Source organism: Engystomops pustulosus, chromosome 2 (assembly GCF_040894005.1).
Source record: "Engystomops pustulosus chromosome 2, aEngPut4.maternal, whole genome shotgun sequence".
In the NCBI taxonomy this organism is placed as follows: Eukaryota; Metazoa; Chordata; class Amphibia; order Anura; family Leptodactylidae; genus Engystomops; species Engystomops pustulosus.
In genome coordinates this window covers 118,870,227-118,891,309 of record NC_092412.1, presented here as the reverse complement: position 1 = coordinate 118,891,309, position 21,083 = coordinate 118,870,227, and the positions used below count along the sequence as shown (strand labels likewise).

Here is a 21,083-nt window from a genome sequence, read left to right as displayed (position 1 = left end):
ACTCAACTATTCAATAGCACCCTTTCACGTTTAATGGAATTTGTCACCATGATTTACCTGTCTAAAATAATGCAAGTCTTCACACGTCACTGATGTTTACGAGTGGGCTAACACGTTTTGCTTTTTATTTTCTAGATGTTTCTTCCTTGCCAAAAGTTTACTTTAGAAATATGTAAATAAGGGTCAGGACTCCAGCTCCAATAACAATGCCCCCACCTTCTTAAGTTCTACCCTTTTCATCTACATTTCTCCTAGGTCCAATGAAATGGGGAGCTGTAGCCCTAATGTACTCTACCAAAGTACCTTACCCTAATTTGCAGGATTCTAAAGTGAATGTCTAGCATGGCAGGAGCATCTGAACAATAAAGCCAAAGATATGGGTAGCAATTTTAGGAATTGTCCTACATAACATGTCAGTTACTTTGGATCAATTGCCTATTTCAACCAAAATTTCATAAATGTGTCTGTATTATTTATGTTTTATGCTGTAAAAGATTTTGTTTTCGCTTTCTCTACAGAACTCCCATCTTCAGAACATTTAAGTGTAGCAGATGCAACATGGTTAGCCCTTAACGTGGTCTCAGGAGGTGGAAGCTCCTCCAGCTCTCAGCCAATTGGAGTGACCAAGATAGCCAAATCGGTTATAGCACCACTTGCAGACCAAAACATCTCTGTGTTTATGTTATCCACTTATCAAACAGACTTTATATTGGTAAGGTTTTTGAATGCTTTTATGGTTTAGTGGGAATTTATTAGAAATGCACAAAAAGCCATGTAAACAATAATTCCTTATGTCTGGAGTTTGCTTCTTAACTGAGCAGTGTGAAGAAAACATGCATTTTTAAAACCTCCTCTCCTCCATTCAATGATCTGCGATCTAGTTTTGGTACTCATTGAAAGTTGGAAGTGGACAGTGTCAGAATGGGGACTGATTTGTGACTTTGCATTCAATGAATGCTTTTTTCTATCAAAGCCTGCATGAAAGTTTTCTGCAGTTTGTGTTTGTATTTGGACCCAACCATTTCACCTACACTCACTTTTCCTTGAGTGATCATGACACTATGGCTGATTCACCAGTTGTCCTTCCTTAAACAACTTTTGGTGGGTTTCTAGTCATTGCATACCAAAATACTCAGCACGAATTACCAACTTTTCCAGTGAAAACCAATCTGTCTCCTTTAGGAACTGACCAGATCTTTTAAGCATAAAATCACAGCTTATTTGTTTTTTTTCTACCAGGTACGTGAGAGGGATCTGCCTTTTGTGATGCACACACTGGCTGCAGAATTTACCATTTTGCAGGTGGTGAATGGAGAAACTGTAGCTGCTGACAATCTTGGAGTTACAAATGGATTTGTGAAACCCAAGCTTGGTATGAACAAGAAGGGTCATGGTAAATTTAGTATTCTGGAAAATGCAGGACCTGTACAGAACAGATGTATAGTCACACCATGTAAATCTGCATATAGCATATTAGTATTTTTGCTATAAAGGGATTGACCACCATTAGGAAAGATGGTGCTCTTTGGTGACCCTGACAGGGTCACCCAGATAAAGTCACCGATATTATACTCATTCAAACTTTTTTTTTTGGAGCCACTGGTTGGCTCCGAAAGTGGCAGGTCCCGTAATCACATTGGCTAGAAGAGTGGGACTTCCTGATGGGTCCCGTCATTGCTGCCAAGGACATCCGACTCATAGTGGGGTGGCTATGATGGGGTCTGCTGGAAGCCAACCATACACAAGATGTCCAAAATTCGGCTGGTCAGCCCCTGGGAGCTTCCAAGAAGGATTAACAGGTCAAGATGGCCAATGTCTTTAAAGGGGTATTCCAGGAATAAGCATAATTCATATACAAATGTGTACTCAAAATATAAGATAATGTGTAATTAGTTGTTATTTAAAATGTTGCACCTCGTAGCAGAAAATGCTGTGGACATAGACTGTAATGGAGAATTAAAATGCTTCTGGCCCTTTAATCAGTCCGTTAATGTCCTCCGCGCGGTCCTTTGCAGATCAAACACAGGACAGAAGATGGCCGCTGGTCACATGTCCACATCACATGTCTTGCACCTGCCTGGACAGGTCATGTGATCACCACTACGTTCGGCTGTAGTCGGTTGGTTGAAGTGCATCCACTATGGCCGGTGTTGTGGTGATGGCAGTTACGCATTATTACTATGGTAACAGAGCAGGACAGTCTGTTACATCATCACTGGGAGCAGAGCACAAGAGGGTGGAGCTGTTACTGAGAACTAAAGGATCATGGAACTTGTAGTTTCCAGTGGCGGCCATCTTGGTGATAACTCCACCTACTTTAGAGAGGCCTTAAATTTTGTAAATCATAAAATCAAATTATTTAAGCTCCGTTTTGTGACTAATGACATTGAATATTGTTGTACTCATTTATTTATATCATCATGGGGTTTTGTGTCAGATGTTCATATTCCCGGAATACCCCTTTAAGCTAGGGAGTGAAAATCACTTATCACTACTAAATATGATAAATCATTTCATACATTCAAGATGTTATATGCAACATTAATATCCCTTATGGCAATCCTATAGTCTAACTAAAAAAAATAAGATAATTGGAGGGGTAAAGCAAAGAAACTGCTGGATTTAGGTAACAAAGATAATAGTTTAGTCTTGTATTGGCTGTACATAGGTATACTGTATTTCTTACTGTTTTTGTCTTGTACCACTTGATATTTTAGTTCAGAGGCCAGTTATCCACCCACTGTCCAGTCCAAGCAATATGTTCTGTGTTACAAGCCTGGATCCCTATACCCTTCCAAGTGTGACTACACTCCTAATGGATGTTATGTTTTACTCCAATGGGTATGTACCTAGATTCCTACTTGTCAGCATTATGTGCCTGTGCTGTATATATTGCATTCTTGTAAAATAATTTAGGTTGTTGTCCCATATTTTGGGGGGAGGGAGGTGTGGGTGGGCATCGGTTGATCTCAGTAATCAGTGTTTTACTTATGATTGGAAAGTAAGAGGATATTGGAGCACATATAATGCATGTATAGATAAAGAAGACAACATTTCTTCCACGCAGAAGTCAAGAATTTAATCAATCTGCAAGGCAATGTTAATCATTTGTGATAGCGTCCTTGGCTTTATAGTGACTTTGTCACCATTTTCACAACTTAACTATTGACATCCTGAGGTAGGGAATTAAATATTTATTTCATTTTATTATTTTAGAGGCTGTGTTAAACTGTCTCCTCCTACCCCCTGCTTCCTTATCACAGGTGCAGTTTTGAGGGACAGCTAGGCTTTCAGGTGACTTTAGGAAGTGTGATTTAGAAAATAGTGATATTTATAGAAAATAAATTCACATTCTCAATGGATTAAAAGCTCAGCTGAGTATGCCAATACTCCTTATGTGGTGGGAAACTGCATTATGGACAAACAGCAAGGCATTGAATGAAAGCCGTGACATTCAGAGCAAATTTGTATGGTTACATTGTAAGGACTTTTAAAATTTAAATTTTTTGGTCAATTTTTATGAGGGCAAACTTTTTGTGGGATGAGGTACATTGTACATAAGCTAAATTTTGAAGAGTGTATAGCTTATTTGTGAAAATTGAATTCATTATTTGTTTGGAAACCAAGACTTTTTTTGTTAAGGATTTTAGAACTTTTTTTGGCTGTGTACTATAAAAATCTGTTTTCTTTATTCTCTGGTCACAACAATACCCCATTTATATAATTTTTTTTGCCCAATTGTACTGTAAAATATTGGAGAACATTGGATTTGTTTTAGTATCGCCATCTTTTCAGAGGCATAACTTCAGTTATTTTCCGTTGACAGAACTGGTTGTGGGCTTAGCTTTATATTACAACTCTTTACAAAAATGACACCCGCAGCTTCTGGCACCAGCTCTACTGGACATAATAGTACTGAGGTTTGTGGGAAGTCACTTCCCCGCTGATCAGAACTATTACTGCCATTTGCAGGAAAGAGTTTTAAAGCGATATCAGAGGGAGAACTGGGGGAAGTACAGCGCTCATTAGCATAGTTATAAAAGTTACTTTTAGGCTACGTTCACACAGCCGTATGGGGGACATATATACAGCCGATATACGTCCCCCATAGACGGCAATGGGCGCACGGGGCCCAACGGGAGTGGTGCGGACATGTCCTCCTCTCCCCGCACGCTGCCGTTGCCCGCTGTTCTACGGTACAGCGGGCAACGGCAGTGTGGATGTAGCCTTAGGAGGAGGAGGCGGCCATGGATAATAAATATAAGAAGATTACCACATTCAAGGTGCCTGGATCTATGAGTAAGTGCCCCTGGTTTATCATGATGGATTTTGATGGTAGTTTCTTTTTACAGTATGATAACCGTTCCAACTAACAACTAAATGTTGTATAATACATTTACTTTTTACTGGAGTGACCAGTCATTGTTAAATGTATTTAAAGGGAACATGTCACCACATTGGCACATATACAGCCAGTGACAGGTTCCTGTATAGCCCTATTAACTAATTGACACCTTTCTTTTAGCTAAAAATTGTTTCCCTTACATCGACACAAATTCCCTTTTATATTGTATTACCTTGCATCAGAGGGGGCATTTCCTGCTCAACCAGCGCCTCCCATCTATTCCTCCCCATGCCTTATACCTCCTTACTATACAGCAGTTCATGTCATGGTGACATCTTCTCGGGTCCTTTAGCCCCTTTAACAATAGCAAACTGTACCATCTATATATCTGACCACATGAATTCACATCAGCCTCCATTGATTTCTACTCCTCTCCATATTCCATGGAAGCTGTTGTGATTTCATGTGATCACATACATGGTGTACAGTTGGCTATTGTGAGAAGGCTAAATGACCTGTGATGATGTCACTCTGGTCAAATGACTGTAACACAAGGCTCCGTGTAAAAAATCTGACACTATATTTCCTATAAGTAATTAGAGCTTTATATGTCTGTAGTTGAATATTGGCAGACAGTCCCTAAGTACAGGGAGGCATAGCAGTGATTTGAGAGACACAGAGCTATCAGTGAAAATAATCGGGGCTTGTAACCCTTTATCAGCAGGCATTTTTAGTCCGGGTGGTAAAATTCTGGTGACGGGTCTTCTTTAAAAAAAAAAAAAAAAAAAAAAGTAGGTACCTTTTTAAAGATAAATAAGTAAACTGCCCAAGAGAAAAAGCCCCTCTCCCTTAATTTTTGCATTGATTGTGTTCTCTAAATGTATAAATAGATAGATGGTTAGCTATAGAAGGAAAGCAGGGACTACAGAGCAACAATAGAGGCAGAGATGCTAGAGTAGATGTGGCTTCAGCAGTTAGCATTTTAGCTCAAGAAAGTGCTGAACTGACAGCTGCTCTCATCAGTAACTGCTGATTCAAATTGGAGTTTTTTCACATCAGTGATTTCTCACCAAAGCCATTTTGAATTATGGACACATACAGATCCTGCTGGGTATGGTGAAGGTCCTGAGCAACTTAGGGAAATTTTCTAATATGGGCTAACTAGATTAGTTATTTAAAAGCTACAAGTTGCTCTAGGGCAGTGATGGCGAACCTGTGGCACTGGTGCCAGAAGTGGCACACAGAGCCATTTCTGTCGGCACTCAGGCCATCACCCCAGGACAGAGATCCCCAAATAGGACCAAATCCACCAAATCTTCCTGCAGTCCCAGGCAACTTAAGAGATGCTGCTCTCAGCAATATTTCAAAGTGGCACTTCATTGGCTGTTTGGAACTGCGGTGAAAGTGAGAAGGTGTTGACTGAACTGCAATACCTTTATAGGTCCTCATTCTGGACCCACCATTCTTCCTCTGCAGAGAGACCCTGGAGAGAAGCTATTACAAGAGTCTGAATTTGCCCTCTTTCTTTCAACTGTATTGATGGCCTAAGGGGGCCAATACGATTGAAAGATGTGGAAGAACAGGTAGCAATAAGTTACTGCTTAATATGCATTGTTGGCACTTCACGGTAAATATGTGTATTTTGGTTGTAGTTTGGGCACTCTGTATCCAAAAGGTTCGTCATCACTGCTCTATGGCTATGTGCACTGGAGCACCTTGGAAATCCCTCCAAATGGGGGTGTAATTGATGCTTCGGTTGTTGCATGGTGATCATGTGTGATTGTTGCTCCGATGTAAACTGTCAGAAACCACAGTTAGTGGTAGGGAAGAAGTATTGTTAATGGTGTCTATTTAGTTTACATAATATACATATTCATATACATTGTACATGATTTCTTATCTTAAACTTTTGTTTTTCAGAGTAAAAGATTCAGTGGTGGGCAGTGAGGAATCTGGTCATATCCGCTTCTTTTCCTTCTCCCTCATTGAGGGCTACATTTCTTTGGTAATGGATGTACAAACACAGCAGAGGTGAGGATATATTTGCATTTGCACCTTTTGTATTGTCCTCTTCTAGATTCTAGCAGACTTCTCTACTCGTCATGGCAGCTTACGGTAAGTACCTCTAGTCCTATGTAAATTAACAATAAGCCATGGGTAACTAAAGACCTGAAAGTTTTACTAAACTGAAAAAGTAAGTCCTTTTAGAAGACGGACAGACTCTTGATGGAAAAGATGCAATCAGAATTACAGATTCAAATATACGAGGGCAAGACATTGTATATGAAAAGACTGGACGCTTATATAGAAAAGAATGTTACAAAAGAGATGAGGAAGATAACCGGAATGGGTAAAAACTCTGGCAAAATTAGGAATTGGGAAAAAGGTCTGGATCTATTCTGTAATCACTTCTTGGAAGGACTTATTGATGAATACACGGTATGACCACTGATGCTGTGCTAGCATATTCAAGAAGAGTAGAGTATTTACAAAAGTTCTCTGGTGATTTGGTAATAGTTGGCTGTGTCCGTGATGGTGATGAAAATCAATACAGTGAGCTTATCTATAAATTTGTAGAATGGAGTAAAAGAAATTGACTACTAAATGTTGAGAGAGCAAAAGAAATGGTTGTAGATATTCGGATGAAAAAGGTGGCCACAAAACCAATCTAAATCAAAGGCCAAACTTATAGAGGGCAGGTCAATGTCTATAAATACCTTGGTGTCTACTAAATGACAGAGTGGACTGGGTGGAAAACGGTGACAAAGTTCACAAAATGTCAAAGATGTATTTCCTCAGGAACCTAAAATCATTGCATGTCTGCATTAAAATTTGGAGACAACAATTGCTAGTATAATTGTTTTCACTATCCTCTGCTGGGGAATATGCGAGATGCAAAACAATTATTCAAGCAGCATGGGGCACTATTGGCGAATTGCTACGATCATTGGTTGTGGTATGGCGGTAGAAGGGTGTGAGTAAATTCAAGACGATCACCATAAATAATACACATCCTTTGTGCACCCTAATTCTGAGGCATGTGTATGTAAAACTTAGCTTTATTTTATTATACTAAATAGTGTACTTAAATCTTCATAGAAAATTTTGTTTACTATTTTTACCTTGGATCTTTACTGTGGGTATAAAGTGTGGACTTAATTTGTGTGTTTGTAGGTTTCCTAATAATTTGCTGTTTACAAGTGCGTCGGGCGAGCTTTGGAAGATGGTTCGTATTGGCGGACAACCTCTAGGTTTTGGTATGTCTTATAAATATATTGGTAAATTCCTTCTACAGTAGTTATAGTTTTATGCATGCTGCAATACCACATGAACTGATCATAACTCTCAAGACCAGAATAAAAACTAAGCTAGACAGCCAGAACTCCTCATCTGTTAATCTGCTCCATGTAGCACTGGTGAAATGGTCAAGGCAACCCATCAGATACTTCTACTTTGGATAGTGGAAGAGAAGTAAAGCAATTAATTCTTAATACAGAAAACTGGGGATAGTAAGCATCCTTAAAGGGGACCTTTCATAAGGATTTAGGCTCAAAAACATACACCAACCGGTTATACAGGATTGTGTCAGTATTACAATGATGTCCTTTTATATGCAGGGACATTAAGCAAGCGCCCTTACTCATGGCTTGGCCACCTTCATGCCAGAAATGTGTTGGTTTGTTGTAAGGTGTCCTTTGAAGATGTGCTAATAAAAAAGACTTGATTTTACTGGAAACTTTGAGAGCTGGATTGTTTATTCCATTGGTTGCAATGCTTCAAATGTATTCAAATTACCTATAAGGAGTCATTGGGCCAAGAAAAGTCATGTTAGAATGTCTCTACCTGGTTTAATTCATGTCCCATAGTCCTTGTACGCTGTCGGAAACTAGGGTGGCAGCTATTAAAGGTAATAATAATGAGGGGAGTAATTAGGTCTTTAATTTTCCCTATGATGCTTTAATAGAATTTACTTTAGGAAGAACGTGTATAGTCCAAAAACGCAACCATTCATAACATTTACATTAACTTTTTTCAGATGAATGTGGGATTGTTGCCCAGATCTCAGAACCTTTAGCTGCTGCTGACATCCCAGCATACTATATCAGTACCTTTAAGTTTGATCATGCACTGGTAAGTTTATTCAGATTAATTGATATAGTAAATTATATTAAAACAAACCTGGTAATGTGTAAAATATTCTGATTTTGAGTGAAATTATCAACCATTTTCTGGTTTGGGTTTTAAATGATCCACTCTAAGTGCAGGGGGAAGCTGCAGCCGGCCATACACTTTAGCTTACTACTTTGCAGTGACGATGTAATATAGCTTATATATAGATATTTAGATGACACTTATGTTTGCCATTTTAGAATCTTGTCTATAGCTGTACACTTTGAAAATAGAAGAAGTGATGTTCAAATGGAAATCACGGTTTTAACCTCATAAGGCTCAGTCATCAGAATTAATTATGTCAGGTGATACACAGAAGTAGCTGAGCCTAGATCATCTTGGATGAGTGATCAAATTATGGCATGTACAAGTGCACCAGGGGGATGAAAAATATGATGGAAAAAGTTTAGAAATGTTTTAATAAAATAGATATTTATAAAAACCTTATGATTTTACATTTTCAAATGTTATTTTTTGTCAATTTTGCTATATTCCATTGTATTTTTATTGACCAGCAGAATGACGCCAATAATTGAATTATGTAAAAAAAAAAAAAAAAAAAAACTACACAAGAAAACTGGTGTCATTTTTTTTCTTTTAATTATACCCTAAAAATTATTTATTTTTCATTTCACAATTTACTTTATAAATAATAAGATGTTTCCCTGCAAAAAATGTTGATTTAAAAGTTTCAAGGTGAGAATTGGCAAACGAAATCATAAAAATGAAATTTGCCCTGTTGGGAGTGAATGCTGTTTTACAAATCTAGTTCTGTGTCTGGCTTCATCTGCAAGGTGTCACACCCAATAGATCACCTATTAGTGATGTATCCTTAGTAGTGGTCATGAATAGCTTAGAGGTGAAAACCCTCTTTATGCAACATATATACAAGGATATTTGCTTAGAACAATTTATGCCTCTCATGTTCATGATGTGTTTAAAAAAAAAACTGCTGTAACCATTCAAAATATTTCTGAATATGAATTTCTTAAGTGAGTAATATTATGGGATATCTTGCTGGCAAAATGTATGAAACACCACTCTGACCTGTAAAAACTAATTGGCTCCATTTGGATACTGCACTTTATCAATTAATCTGCTTCATTACCTTTAGACCTCTGATTGCTAAGCACATGATTGAAAATGGCATTTACCCTGAGAACACAAAGTTTCACCATCTGCACTTTAATGTTTAATTCTCTTTACACAGCATTATGTTATGCATTTGTGATCTAAGATTCATTTGAAATGAGGCCTCCTCCCCAATACCCTACTACAGCATTATGATGTTGCCTATTACCTGCTGGTCATTTGGTTGCTTCAAGAGCCGCAAGTGTAGGGCTCTGATATAGATATCTATATCAGAGCCCTACACTTGCGGCTCCTGAAGCAACCAAATGACATGTATATATATCAGCATACTGACAAAAAGTATACAAGTCAATGCAGGCATGATGTGATTTAATTGATCAGATATATATGCGTGGGTTACAGTTTGCTAATGTTAGGAGGCTAAAGGACCTGTGATGATGTCAGCCCAAGGAGGCCATGCCCACCCATCCTTGACTTGCTATAGATATCCCTGGATAACATGTAAAATTAAAAAGTTAATAATATGGGGATCTGATGGAAACTGCATCCATGGGAAGCCGCCACTAGCTGTATTTGTTAAAAATGTGGGGACAGGTTCCTTTTTAAATACTCTTTACCAGTTACCAACTTCAAAAGTATATAAAAAGTTCCAGCAATTCATAAAGAATTCAATGAAAATTTCAGCCTTTTTGAAACCCAGTTTTAAAAAACGCAGGTGTGATACATCATGTAGAAAATCCAAATTATTGACATCATATAGTGATGGGCACAAAGTAAGATTTCTGGTCTCAGTATTTCAAAAGATAAAGTATTTTTTTTTTAGAATTGGAAAGTGAGCATTAATATTTTAACCATCAAAACATTTAATTGGTCCCTTCATTATGGCCCTGTGGTATTGAGGTATGAGTATGTATTACACTGAAGTTGTTTGCTGATCTCCTGTGCATTGCTAATGAAAGGCTATTGATTACTTTATTTGTTCTTATTTACCAGTATGTTAAAACAGCAGGTTACTTCTTATTCTTAATATCTTTGCAGGTACCTGAAGAAAACATCAATGGTGTAATTAATGCTCTTCAAGTCAGTCAAGCAGAAAAGCATTAGAGGTCGTCTGGCTGGTGGTTAGCTTCTTTTTATTATCTGTGCAGTATTTTAAAACAAGCTGAATCTCAAGAGGTGCCATGAAGGAAGAGAGAGACTGGGAAAATGGAGATGAACGTGCAAATCTCCAGCAAGTTTTTGTTTTCTTTTACTCGCCTATGGTTTCTCTTATGTTAGTTTCCAAAGTGATTTGTAACGTTCCTACTAACTTGGTATGGAAAAAAAAAGAAAACTCAAAAAAAAGAGGAAAAAAGTTAAAAATGAAAAACAAAAAATTTGCACAGTTGCAATTAGTTATTACCGAGATGCAGTGAAGCCTTGGCTGTAGACATATGATTTGCACCTTTATAGATGAGTGTGAAAATTTCATTTTGAAGCGTCTATGTGAAAAGTTTTACAAGCTTAAAAAATGAATGAACATCACAAAATGGTAAATAATATTGCACTGTATTCATCTACTCTTCACACATCTCTCATGAAGATTGTAATACTACAACTAGTACTACATTTTGAATAGTATTGCGCTTCTGACCCTCGCCAGTTCCTGAGAGCAATAGATTGCAGGCAGCTACTGCCTGGGACGCAGATGGACATGTGATGGGTGGAACCAATGATCTCCATCAGTTCAGTTTCCATGTAGAGATGAAAGAAGGAGTGTTGGCAGCTTTGTATAGTTTTCTGCACCTTGACTCTGCTTTGACACCCTTTTGTTTCTTTGCATGGTGAACTGTTATTGTTTTGTGTTTTTGTTTTATAGTGACTATTCTAGCAACAACAAAAAAGAGTTTTTGGGAGGTTTTATTATTCATTGAATTATGTCCATCTGAATCATGCAAGCAGCATCATCTTTATTGGCCTTGCTTTCAAAGCCGCCTAAAAGGCAAGAAAAAGTGCTTCATTGTAAAGAAAAATGTCACTTTGATACATCATGAGCTAATGATTTATTAACTGAAGTGAAGAAAAGAGAAAATGCATGTCGGGAGTGGATCTTCACTCTTAGCGTTTGGCTTTTAGTCCTAAACCTTTACTGTTACACTACAGATTATAGACTAACTCTTGAAATACTGTCAGTTTTATCTTGTGTGAATTTCTACATCTGAGCTCTTCTGCCATATCCACAGCTCCCGTATGAAGGGTTGAACTGTGATTGAATGCTAAGCTGTGGTAGAATTTAGGATTTTTCTGTTAATTAATGGGATTTCCCACAAAATAGGTTAGGCCAAGCTCTGTGTAGCGCTGCAAAATCTGTGCACGCTATATAAATAAAGGACTTATTATTATTAGGCCCTATCCACAAGATAGGCACTCACTTGCTGATCGGTGGGTGTCTCAGTGATGGGACCCCCACAGATCACTCAAACGAGGGGTCTTAAGTACCTCCTTCAGACCCCTCATTTCTTCCCGAGATATGCACCATACTTGGCAATTTCCGTCTGCTCCATAAAAAAGAATGGAGCAGCCCATCCATGCATGGCTGGCTGCTCCGCTCTTCTGGGGACCGACGACCCCCTGTTCTTGTGATTTGTGTGAGGTCTTGTCACCAAGCCCCTACCGATCAGCAAGTTAGGCCTGGGGTTTGGAGCATACTTATTTTGTGGGAAAACCCCTTTAAATCAAATTTAAGTTTTTCCTACTAGGGATATTGTGGGATAGTCAGTCCTAACCTTTTACCTTAGGCAGCATTCTTAATATAATTGAAACAATTTACATTTATCAATAACAGGTTGACCATAAAATGGCTGCTTGTGTTTGGGGGAATAAGGTTTAGTACAAATCATTTATATCCGCAATCTACCATATTTCTAGGTGAAGTGCAAATTTTACATTGCAGCCAATATGTTAGATATATTTACAATCCTTACTTTTACCATCATTTGTCGCTACTGCCTAGTGAGGTTGAGCAAATCAGGTGAAGGTCAAAGACACGGTATTGGTGATAAATGTAAGATTTAACCACTGACACAGATGTTAGGGCCCCCTACCTATACTGTTGTGGTATCTATCAACAGACCTTAAATGCATTCAACAATATTCATTTCACTACATTGTTACTGTTCTTGTTTAACTTAGACGGATAAAAGTCTAGTCTTCACTAATTTTCCCTTAATAGTTTTTAAAAAATATTATTTAGGTATTTTTAATTAATTGGACACTAATAGCTTAACTATGTTCACAGATCACAGTGATAGAATTTTTCCTTGTAGACATATTCTTGTCAAATAGAGGCTTTTTTTTCCTCTTAAAACCTTACATGGTTTTGGTTTTCATTCAGTAATAATCCATATCAACATTATAAGAAATTGTGTTTGGAGCATATAATAATGACCTTACTGCTTACAAGTCCTTCATGTATGTAATAAATTTACTTCACTTGCATTCTCATTTCACACACTTGTGGAAAGGCACCGTTACATGACCATATATCACCAAATTTCCCCTTTGTGGTTTTCTGCTGGCCTGTAATGACCCTTCATACTAAAGGTAAAGACACAGAAAATAATGTAATGTTAGACCTTGTTAACATCTGTGTCATGTTTCTGTCTTGAACATAAACCACAATGAGTGCTAGATCGATCATACAACAGTGTAGCCTTAAGGGGTTTGTTAGGTTCATAGTAAAAAGTGGTTGGGTTATTATTATTAATAATAATACTATTATTATTTTTAATATCTGCAGTGGAGGCACCTGGCTGGTGTGAACAAAGTTTACTTGCATGTTATTTTCATGATCAGAAAAAACGGGAATGTTTTTGTCCAAGTTACTTAGCCAATAAGAGATAATTACTATATTATAAAATGACCAATCTCTCAGGTTGGGTAAGAAGTATTCTTTCTAGAATTCCCTCTTTTATATGAAGTCTCGCCTCTTTAAGCTAAATTAAATTGTTTCCTAAAAAGTCAAGTGAAAATGAGCAGAAGATACATGATCAGGAAGTAAGAGGTCTCCTTCCGGAGACTTTGCCAATTAGTGGCGCCTTTGAAGTGAATCTTTATCTGGAGCTTTCATTCCATCTATGACGTTACCTGCAAATATCTCCGGTTCTGAAGATCACAGAAATACAAGCGTGATGAGGTTTGAAAGATGAAATTCTATTCTTTAATGTGATACTAAAACCAGCTGCTATAGAACCCTAGATATGTGTCCAAAGAGACATTCCCCCTGCAGTCTCTGAGCTTGCCTTTTCTCTAGCTAAAGATGACAATTTACCTAAAACCAAAATCTCCTCCAAAGTTATGTTAAAATGAGCAAACTTTTTTGTGATTTCACATAAAAGTGAAAATGTGAGGAAGGAGATTTCTTACCATACCTGAGGGTGCTGCTAATTTTAGTGGTGATAAAATAGGTGACCTGTTCCCTTTTAGGCTTCAAGAAACTCTGAACAAATGAAGGACCTCGGCTGCACCGCATCGGATGTGCGTTGCCATGTACTATTTATGCATGTGGCCATGCTGTATTTGTTTAAAGGTGTAGCATAGCCACCTACTTGACAACACACACAGCATGTACTGCTTGTATACAGCACTGTAGTCTCACTTTAAAGGGAACCTGTAATCACAAAGGGCATTTATCATTGATGACAAGTTCCAAAAGGCCATTTAAGCTAGTTACAAATATTCTTTTGTTTTAGTCTTTTTTTTAGAACTGTTTTAATTTACTGTTTAAATTAAACAAAAGCTGATTTCTAATTAGCATAAAATGGTCTTTTGGACTATTCATCACTGAAAAATACCCTTTGTGATGACAGGTTCCCTTTAATAGTGTGCAGAAGTCCTGATGGGCCCTGGTATAACTGATTACATTGCATCTATAGCATTAATTTAACTAGGACAAAACATTTTAGTGATTAATGCCGTTTTATAATATAGTGTAGGTATGATTTACCTGTAGGGAGTGTAATTGGGATTAATTAGAGCGTACATGTATATCTATATATAGGAGGTGTCTGCTTCACTAACTGTTCCCTGGTTTTGTAATATTTTAACATCCAGGAAACTGTTACTTTTCTCAGCCCTTCCTTTTATATAACTAGAGCCACAGGGCAGGCCAAGGAGAACTGGAATCGGATAAAACGGGAGAAAAATCTGTTGGTTGCCTCTGTCTGCTCCGTTGTATGTCTCACTTTTTGCACGTCTCCCAATATTGCACTTTTTCGTTTTTTGCATAGACTCAAATCTCCACTTAGCAGATGTAAAAACGGAGACGAGAATAATAATAATGAATATTAACCTATGGTCTGACATATCTGATTTTTTTTTTTTCCTCAAACTCAGTGCACACAAGGAGATACTTCATAAAGAGATCCATGGTGTAAGCCTACACAACCAGTTCATTTTACAAGGGTCAAAATTCCTAATTCTCCATAAGTCACCATTTCCTCATGAATACAATAATGATCAGAAATCTGTAGTGTAATGCCAAGGCTGTATATATAATGTTGTGGGTGCTCTGTCATCTGACAATCTAGGTCATGTTGTGACCATTTAGTTAACATGCCTCAGCTATAATAGACTGTATTGACATGATGCCTTAGTCCAACAACTGTAATAAGGATGTTTCAAGAATTTTATAGAACCAAAGATAAAACCTGGTTCAGATTGACCCTACTTAATTTTTGTCTTTTTAGTGGTCAAAACTTTTGGTGGCTTAAAATATATCTGGAAAGTTCAGGGAACTTTAAGCTGAACATACTTGATATAACATGATCTGATGAGAGTTTTCCGTCACAGAGGACTCTTGTCATTTAAGCCAATGGAGAACATCAGAACTACCATGGTTTGATATTTCTTGAGCTGTTTTAAAAAATTGTTTACTCTTTGTAAAATATTTTGAGGGGAATAAAATCATTTATTTACAGAATCTTGGGTTTAAGATTTTCCAAAACACAGGTAACGCAAAAGCTGTATTTTGCTACTTGTGGTACAGAAAATGTACTAATTACTAAAGTTTTAGTAAGTTTTAGTTAACTCAACCAATATCGGTCCAGATGTTTGATTTTGTTGGCATTCTTAGGGATCCAGTGACTTTGTCATCAATTGCTAGTGAATTGAACTACTAGTATTGAGCTCTTTTTTAATTTTAGTTGGTGGTTTCACAGAGTGGGTAAAAGAGATGTCTCTTAAAGATCTGGTAGAAAATGTTGATCCATTGCTCTGGTGATCATAGTGAGCAAAGAGAATGCCTTGAAATTCTTCATATATAGCTTGCATAATTAGTTCAATGAGATGCTTTATTTCCCAACATTTCTTTGGCTTCTTTTCTTCTTCTGCCAAAGACTTTCTCCTAGTGTGTAAGGTATAGTAAGGAATTACTTTTTAGTATATGTGCACCAGCAAATAGTTTATTCTCATACAGTGTTGCTGTCTTGAAGGACCATGATACAAAGGATTACTTGAATTTGGCAGCAACTTTTTTTGAGCCTTAATTGGTTTGATAACATTGATAGTTTTTATTTTTCTAAATGTTGCACTCAGGCCATTGTTAATTCAGAACATGTGATGTGTGTTTCTTCCTTGTCTTTTTTATCCCATATTATTAAGAGTCACAGGCCTGTCTCTTAGGCTTAAGAACCCCCTTATTTCACCATAAGCATAAAAATTTCCGCCTCTTCAATAGTTGTTTTGTTTGTAACTATTCCAACCTCCCTCTTTATATATTTATCATCTGTTTGAGAGGGAGTAAGACAACTAAAACCCCAAAATCTATAATTTCCAGCAATATTTGTCCAAAACATAAGCCTGATTTGGATGGTTGCATTCAGTGCATTCTTTTAGTAATCATGTACAGTATATATTACAGGAGCATTCCTCTCAAAGTTTAGATTTTGGTAAAATCTGCCAGAGATGCTGACCCACATTTTAGGGTAACTAAGTTCCGTGGGTTCTCCTGTCTTTTACTTCATCAGCAATTCCTGACCACAAAATGGCTGCAAATGGAGGGTCATGTGATCTTATATTTATGAATACTATCATAATGTCCTGGCAGGGCGATTGTTTATAGACAGATGAAGATCACATGACCCTCCATCTGCGGACATTTTATGGACAGGAATGTCTGACTGATGTGGTAAAAGACCGGAAACTTCACTTTACATATCAAGAAAGCAGTGCCAAACTTTTAATAGATGTATAATGGTAAACTTCTCAATATCCTGCCCTCCACACTACACCCAACATTACAAAAAACGTGAGGTAAAGTGGCAGACCCCCTTAATGCTACAGTTTCTTAAGCATACTCTACAATTGTTTTTATCTTAATGGATTTTGCCCAATATATTTTAGATTTGGAGTTGTCTGTCTACAGTATAAAGGTGTGCAGTTCACTTCTGTCCTTGCTCCTGAAATGAGGGACTTTGTAGCTCTCAGTATCTGACTTGTAGACTATTTTGTACTTAAGTTGGAAACCTCATTCAGTTTATCATACATACTGTGCCTGTTTAATGTAGCCTTTCATGAAGCTTGCATGTTGTTCCAGACTGTCCTGTTATGGTGATAAGGCAAGAAATACAAAGCATCTCTCCTACAAGCCTGTACTTAATGCAAATATTAGAATATACGAGAAATGTTTAATAACCTATTTTAATTATGTCTAGAATAGAGAATTTAATGTGACAAGTATTACACACAGCTCAGATGAAACATTTTTCATAGATTTTCTGTAAGGTTAAATCCTAGTTATGATATTGAAAGCATAATAGTTGTTACACTCCAAGTGGATTTACATGTGACGACACTGAATACTTTGCAAGTAATGTTTTTTTAAAACTTTAAAGAAAGTAAGAAACCAATACATAGTAAACACTGGGGGCTTATCTGGTCAGCACTGGGCTTTCTATATCCTAACTCGCACTATGTGAAAATAAATGAAGCATGGAGATAAATTGGAGAAAACATTTTTTAGTGGGTCAAGTTTGTTTTATAAACTGTGAGACTCCATTAAGACATATCTGACTGTGCTGAGAATTTACTACCACTTCTATATCTCAGTATGAAGCTAAGCAGAGCATTACACGCATCTTGGATATATTAAGAAATATGGCTTTTTAATAACCGTGTAGTTGCTGAAATGATAGTTCCCTAGCAACCTATAACATCTTAGTAAAAGTTTATTTTGCCCATAAATATAAAAAGAAAGATCTTCACCACGTAAGTAGATTAGTTTTTGGTCTCTGCATATCTTGTTAGGTTTCAAGAGGTTACATAGAGATGGACAAGGACAACAGCTGTGCATCTGCTCTTTAAGGCATGCTTAGATTTTTGGATTCAGGATTGAATTAAAAAAATGCATATTGCCATCCTCATGTTTCTCCAATTTTTGTTCACACCTGTTTTTTTTTTTTTTTTTTTTTTTTTTTTTTTTTAGAAAACCTGACTCAGAAATGACTCCTTAACATCCTTATAATATGAATCTGTAGTACAGGACATAATGATTGTCAATGGGTTGCTTGGTTGATAAAGATAATCCTTTATTTACAAAGACAATCCTATGTTTTCTATGATTTTGAATTTGCCAGAATATGGATTTCATTACAAGGCTTTAGACCTTCACAGTATGACTACATTCTTTATTGGAAAGCAGCTAAATGTTTACATTAAGGTTTTTCCAGGCTTGCCTGCAAACCTTGTACTCGCCCTGTTTTTGTGGTGAGGGCTCTGTTCTGTGTGTTTACATTTTTGGCTGGGTGGAAATCGTCACTAGTTCATTGGGTCTCAAGAGTAAGACCAGTAGGGTTCAGCAGTGATGTCTTCATTCTTGTTCCTCGAGACAGGTTAGCCATTGGCCACAGCGGTCAACAAGTCTGCCAAACCCTCCCGCTGTCCCAGTCTCTAAGGGATTTTCTGGTAAGCCTGGAATCCCGTTTATGGCTCAGTTCATATCTTCGTTGTGCTTTCAGTGATGGAAAAAAACAGATCAGTTTAATAACACATTGTCATGTGTGTGTTTTTTTTCTGTTACCTTATTTGCAAATTCCCTCAACAACAATGTCGGCATTCTGAATCATTTCAGTACTTTATAAAAGTTTTTCACATTAACTAGCTCCCTGCCAGCAGCACATTGAGTCCTGGTGGGGCAGCTACAGCAGCCTGTGTCTCAATCTACTTGATGCATTCTTCCTCTCTTTCTCACTCTCCACATAGCTCACCACCGCAAACTACCTCTTCCTGTTCATGTTCATGTGCATTGAGCAGACTGTAGAGGGGAGGAGGAAGCAGTAACATAGAGGAGGAGTGGAGGATGAATCAAGGATACTGAAACATTGGTCGCTGCAGCTGCCCCTTCTCCAGGACTAACCACACGCTGCTGGCATGGAGCTAAGGAATGTAAAATAAAGTTCTACAAAGCACAGAAATGATTCGGTATGCTGTATTTTAAAATTCAGCATTGCATAGGCTAACGGAACCTGTCATCTGCTAAACATTACATTTCATGTGACTGGTTACATCCATTGAAATGAATCGGTGTTATAACTGATCAATTTTTCTCTTTCTCTGACTTCCAACACAGATGTGAACTTAACCTTCAGACCTTTTTATTTGTAACTAATTGGGCATCCATACAGTGCATATGTGTTAGAAATGAAAGAAAATGTGAGCACTGTTTCACTGTTACTTGTTCTTGCTACACTTTTCCTTAAGAAGGGTTATCAAGGCTTGGAAAAAATGTGGCCAAGGGCAGGCAATGTGCTAAAATAAAACCTATGCAACTCCTGCTCAGATGGTTCTTGCCAATCCAGTAGTCATTTCATATTAAACCAGTTTTTCGAGTTATGCGTGCCTATATGGCAAATGACTTCTTTGTCCAATGATCACTTGATAGGATCTCTGCAGGATCATTGGGAGCAGTAGAGTGAGAGCAATTGAATAGGTTATTTTATTTCCTATGGTAGAAAATCCAGGGCAATAATGCCTTTAATTTACTGCATTATCATTTGAGACTCACTTAGAAGACTTGCTCTGGTATAACCATGTTGACTGGAGTTGGTGGTGAATATTGAAAATTCTTCTCAATTAAAGTGGACATATCTCTCCTGCACAGTAAGGTCCCTTTCACACTTGCATTTTTCACGCGCGTGAAGAAATTGCATTGCACCATGACCCATTGTATTCAATGGGTTTTGTCAGACTTCCTTTTTTCACATGCACGTTGTTAAACTTGCATTAAAATCTCAGTATGCCGGGGGGGGGGGGATACGCACCATCTATGGAGATGTATCAAAAACGCATTGCGTTCTGAAAAACATGCAAGTGCAATGCGTTTTTTGGGTTGCTGGGTGATGTAAAGAAAAAGGCAGGAAGTGGCATGTGGGTACCTGTTGAAGAATCTTGTGATTTGAAACACGCATATGACAAATGCACCGAAAATGAGGTAAAAACACAAACGCGCGCGTGGAAAACCCCAAAACAAACTGGCAAAATGTAGGCAAAAATGTCAGTTTTTCACAAATTGCACTGCATTGTGGAAATAGAAGTTTTTGACTTGACCCTGCTAGTATATATCTATATCATGATAGTTTGGAGGTATTCCGAAGAAACCACATCTTGTGAACGTGAGTTGGAATACCAAAGACAGTTTATGGATTAAAGTGGTGGTGTTTCCGGAACAAATGTAATTTGCAACCAATCTGATCTGAAAGAATTTGTAGGGAGAAATTTGTTTTAAAATGGTTAATTTTATCTTTTTCCTTTCTGTAGATCTCCAAATATTTTTCACACTCCAGTTTAAATTGTTACCTTTCAAAAAGAACATTATTTTGGTGTTAAGTTTAACAAGGCACAAGTCATCCAAAGAAAAGAAGTATTACTTTTATAATAAAGAAGCTAATCTTTTCTCATTACTTTGCTCATTCTCCTTAGTATTGGTGCCTTTCTCATACCTCTATTTTGAAATTGTGTTTTTATTGATAATTATACCCTTGGATTTAGTCTCATTGTGTAGGATTTGTGAATGAATAGATAAAAGCAAATTATTTTACTTTTATGCTTAATGACCATATTTCTGTGTGCTGTGTTTTTATTTGTGTCATTTACATCTACTGTTGCAGAACATGGGTTTTGTCAAATGTGACAATCCAGTTTTTGAGTACACACAACTTATGTTACGATGACATTTATGCTTTCAATCAATGTCACACAGGCCATAGAACTCATGCATTATGTAGGGATGACACTTATTGGGGCACATTTACCTATCCAGAAGAGTTCATTGAAAGTGAAATGCCTGACAAGAATTCACTGTGCCGCGATCGTGCGCCTAATATCCTGCATGTGTCGCTTTCCACTCTGACAGAGTTTGCCTTCTTTTCCCGGTGCATGTAGGTGCTTGGGCTTGCGAAACAATTTGAATGTTCAATCCCGCGCTCAGTCGGATCGTCCACAG

General features: G+C 37.5%; 1 protein-coding gene across 2 annotated transcripts in view; it reads left to right on the top strand.

The window, feature by feature from the left end:
- The window catches only part of CASTOR2 (cytosolic arginine sensor for mTORC1 subunit 2), a 100,576-nt gene extending 79,898 nt beyond the window's left edge, over positions 1-20,678 (top strand). The window contains exons 3-9 of one of the 2 annotated variants that reach the window (XM_072136176.1): positions 519-712; positions 1,240-1,372; positions 2,718-2,841; positions 6,266-6,376; positions 7,520-7,602; positions 8,382-8,476; positions 10,646-20,678. In XM_072136176.1, coding sequence (XP_071992277.1) covers positions 519-712; positions 1,240-1,372; positions 2,718-2,841; positions 6,266-6,376; positions 7,520-7,602; positions 8,382-8,476; positions 10,646-10,711 — 806 coding nt within the window. In that variant the 3' untranslated portion in view covers positions 10,712-20,678. Of the gene's footprint in view, positions 1-518; positions 713-1,239; positions 1,394-2,717; positions 2,842-6,265; positions 6,377-7,519; positions 7,603-8,381; positions 8,477-10,645 lie in introns of both variants that reach the window. The other variant, XM_072136175.1, reaches the window with a different exon arrangement.
- The last annotated feature ends 405 nt before the right edge of the window (positions 20,679-21,083 follow it).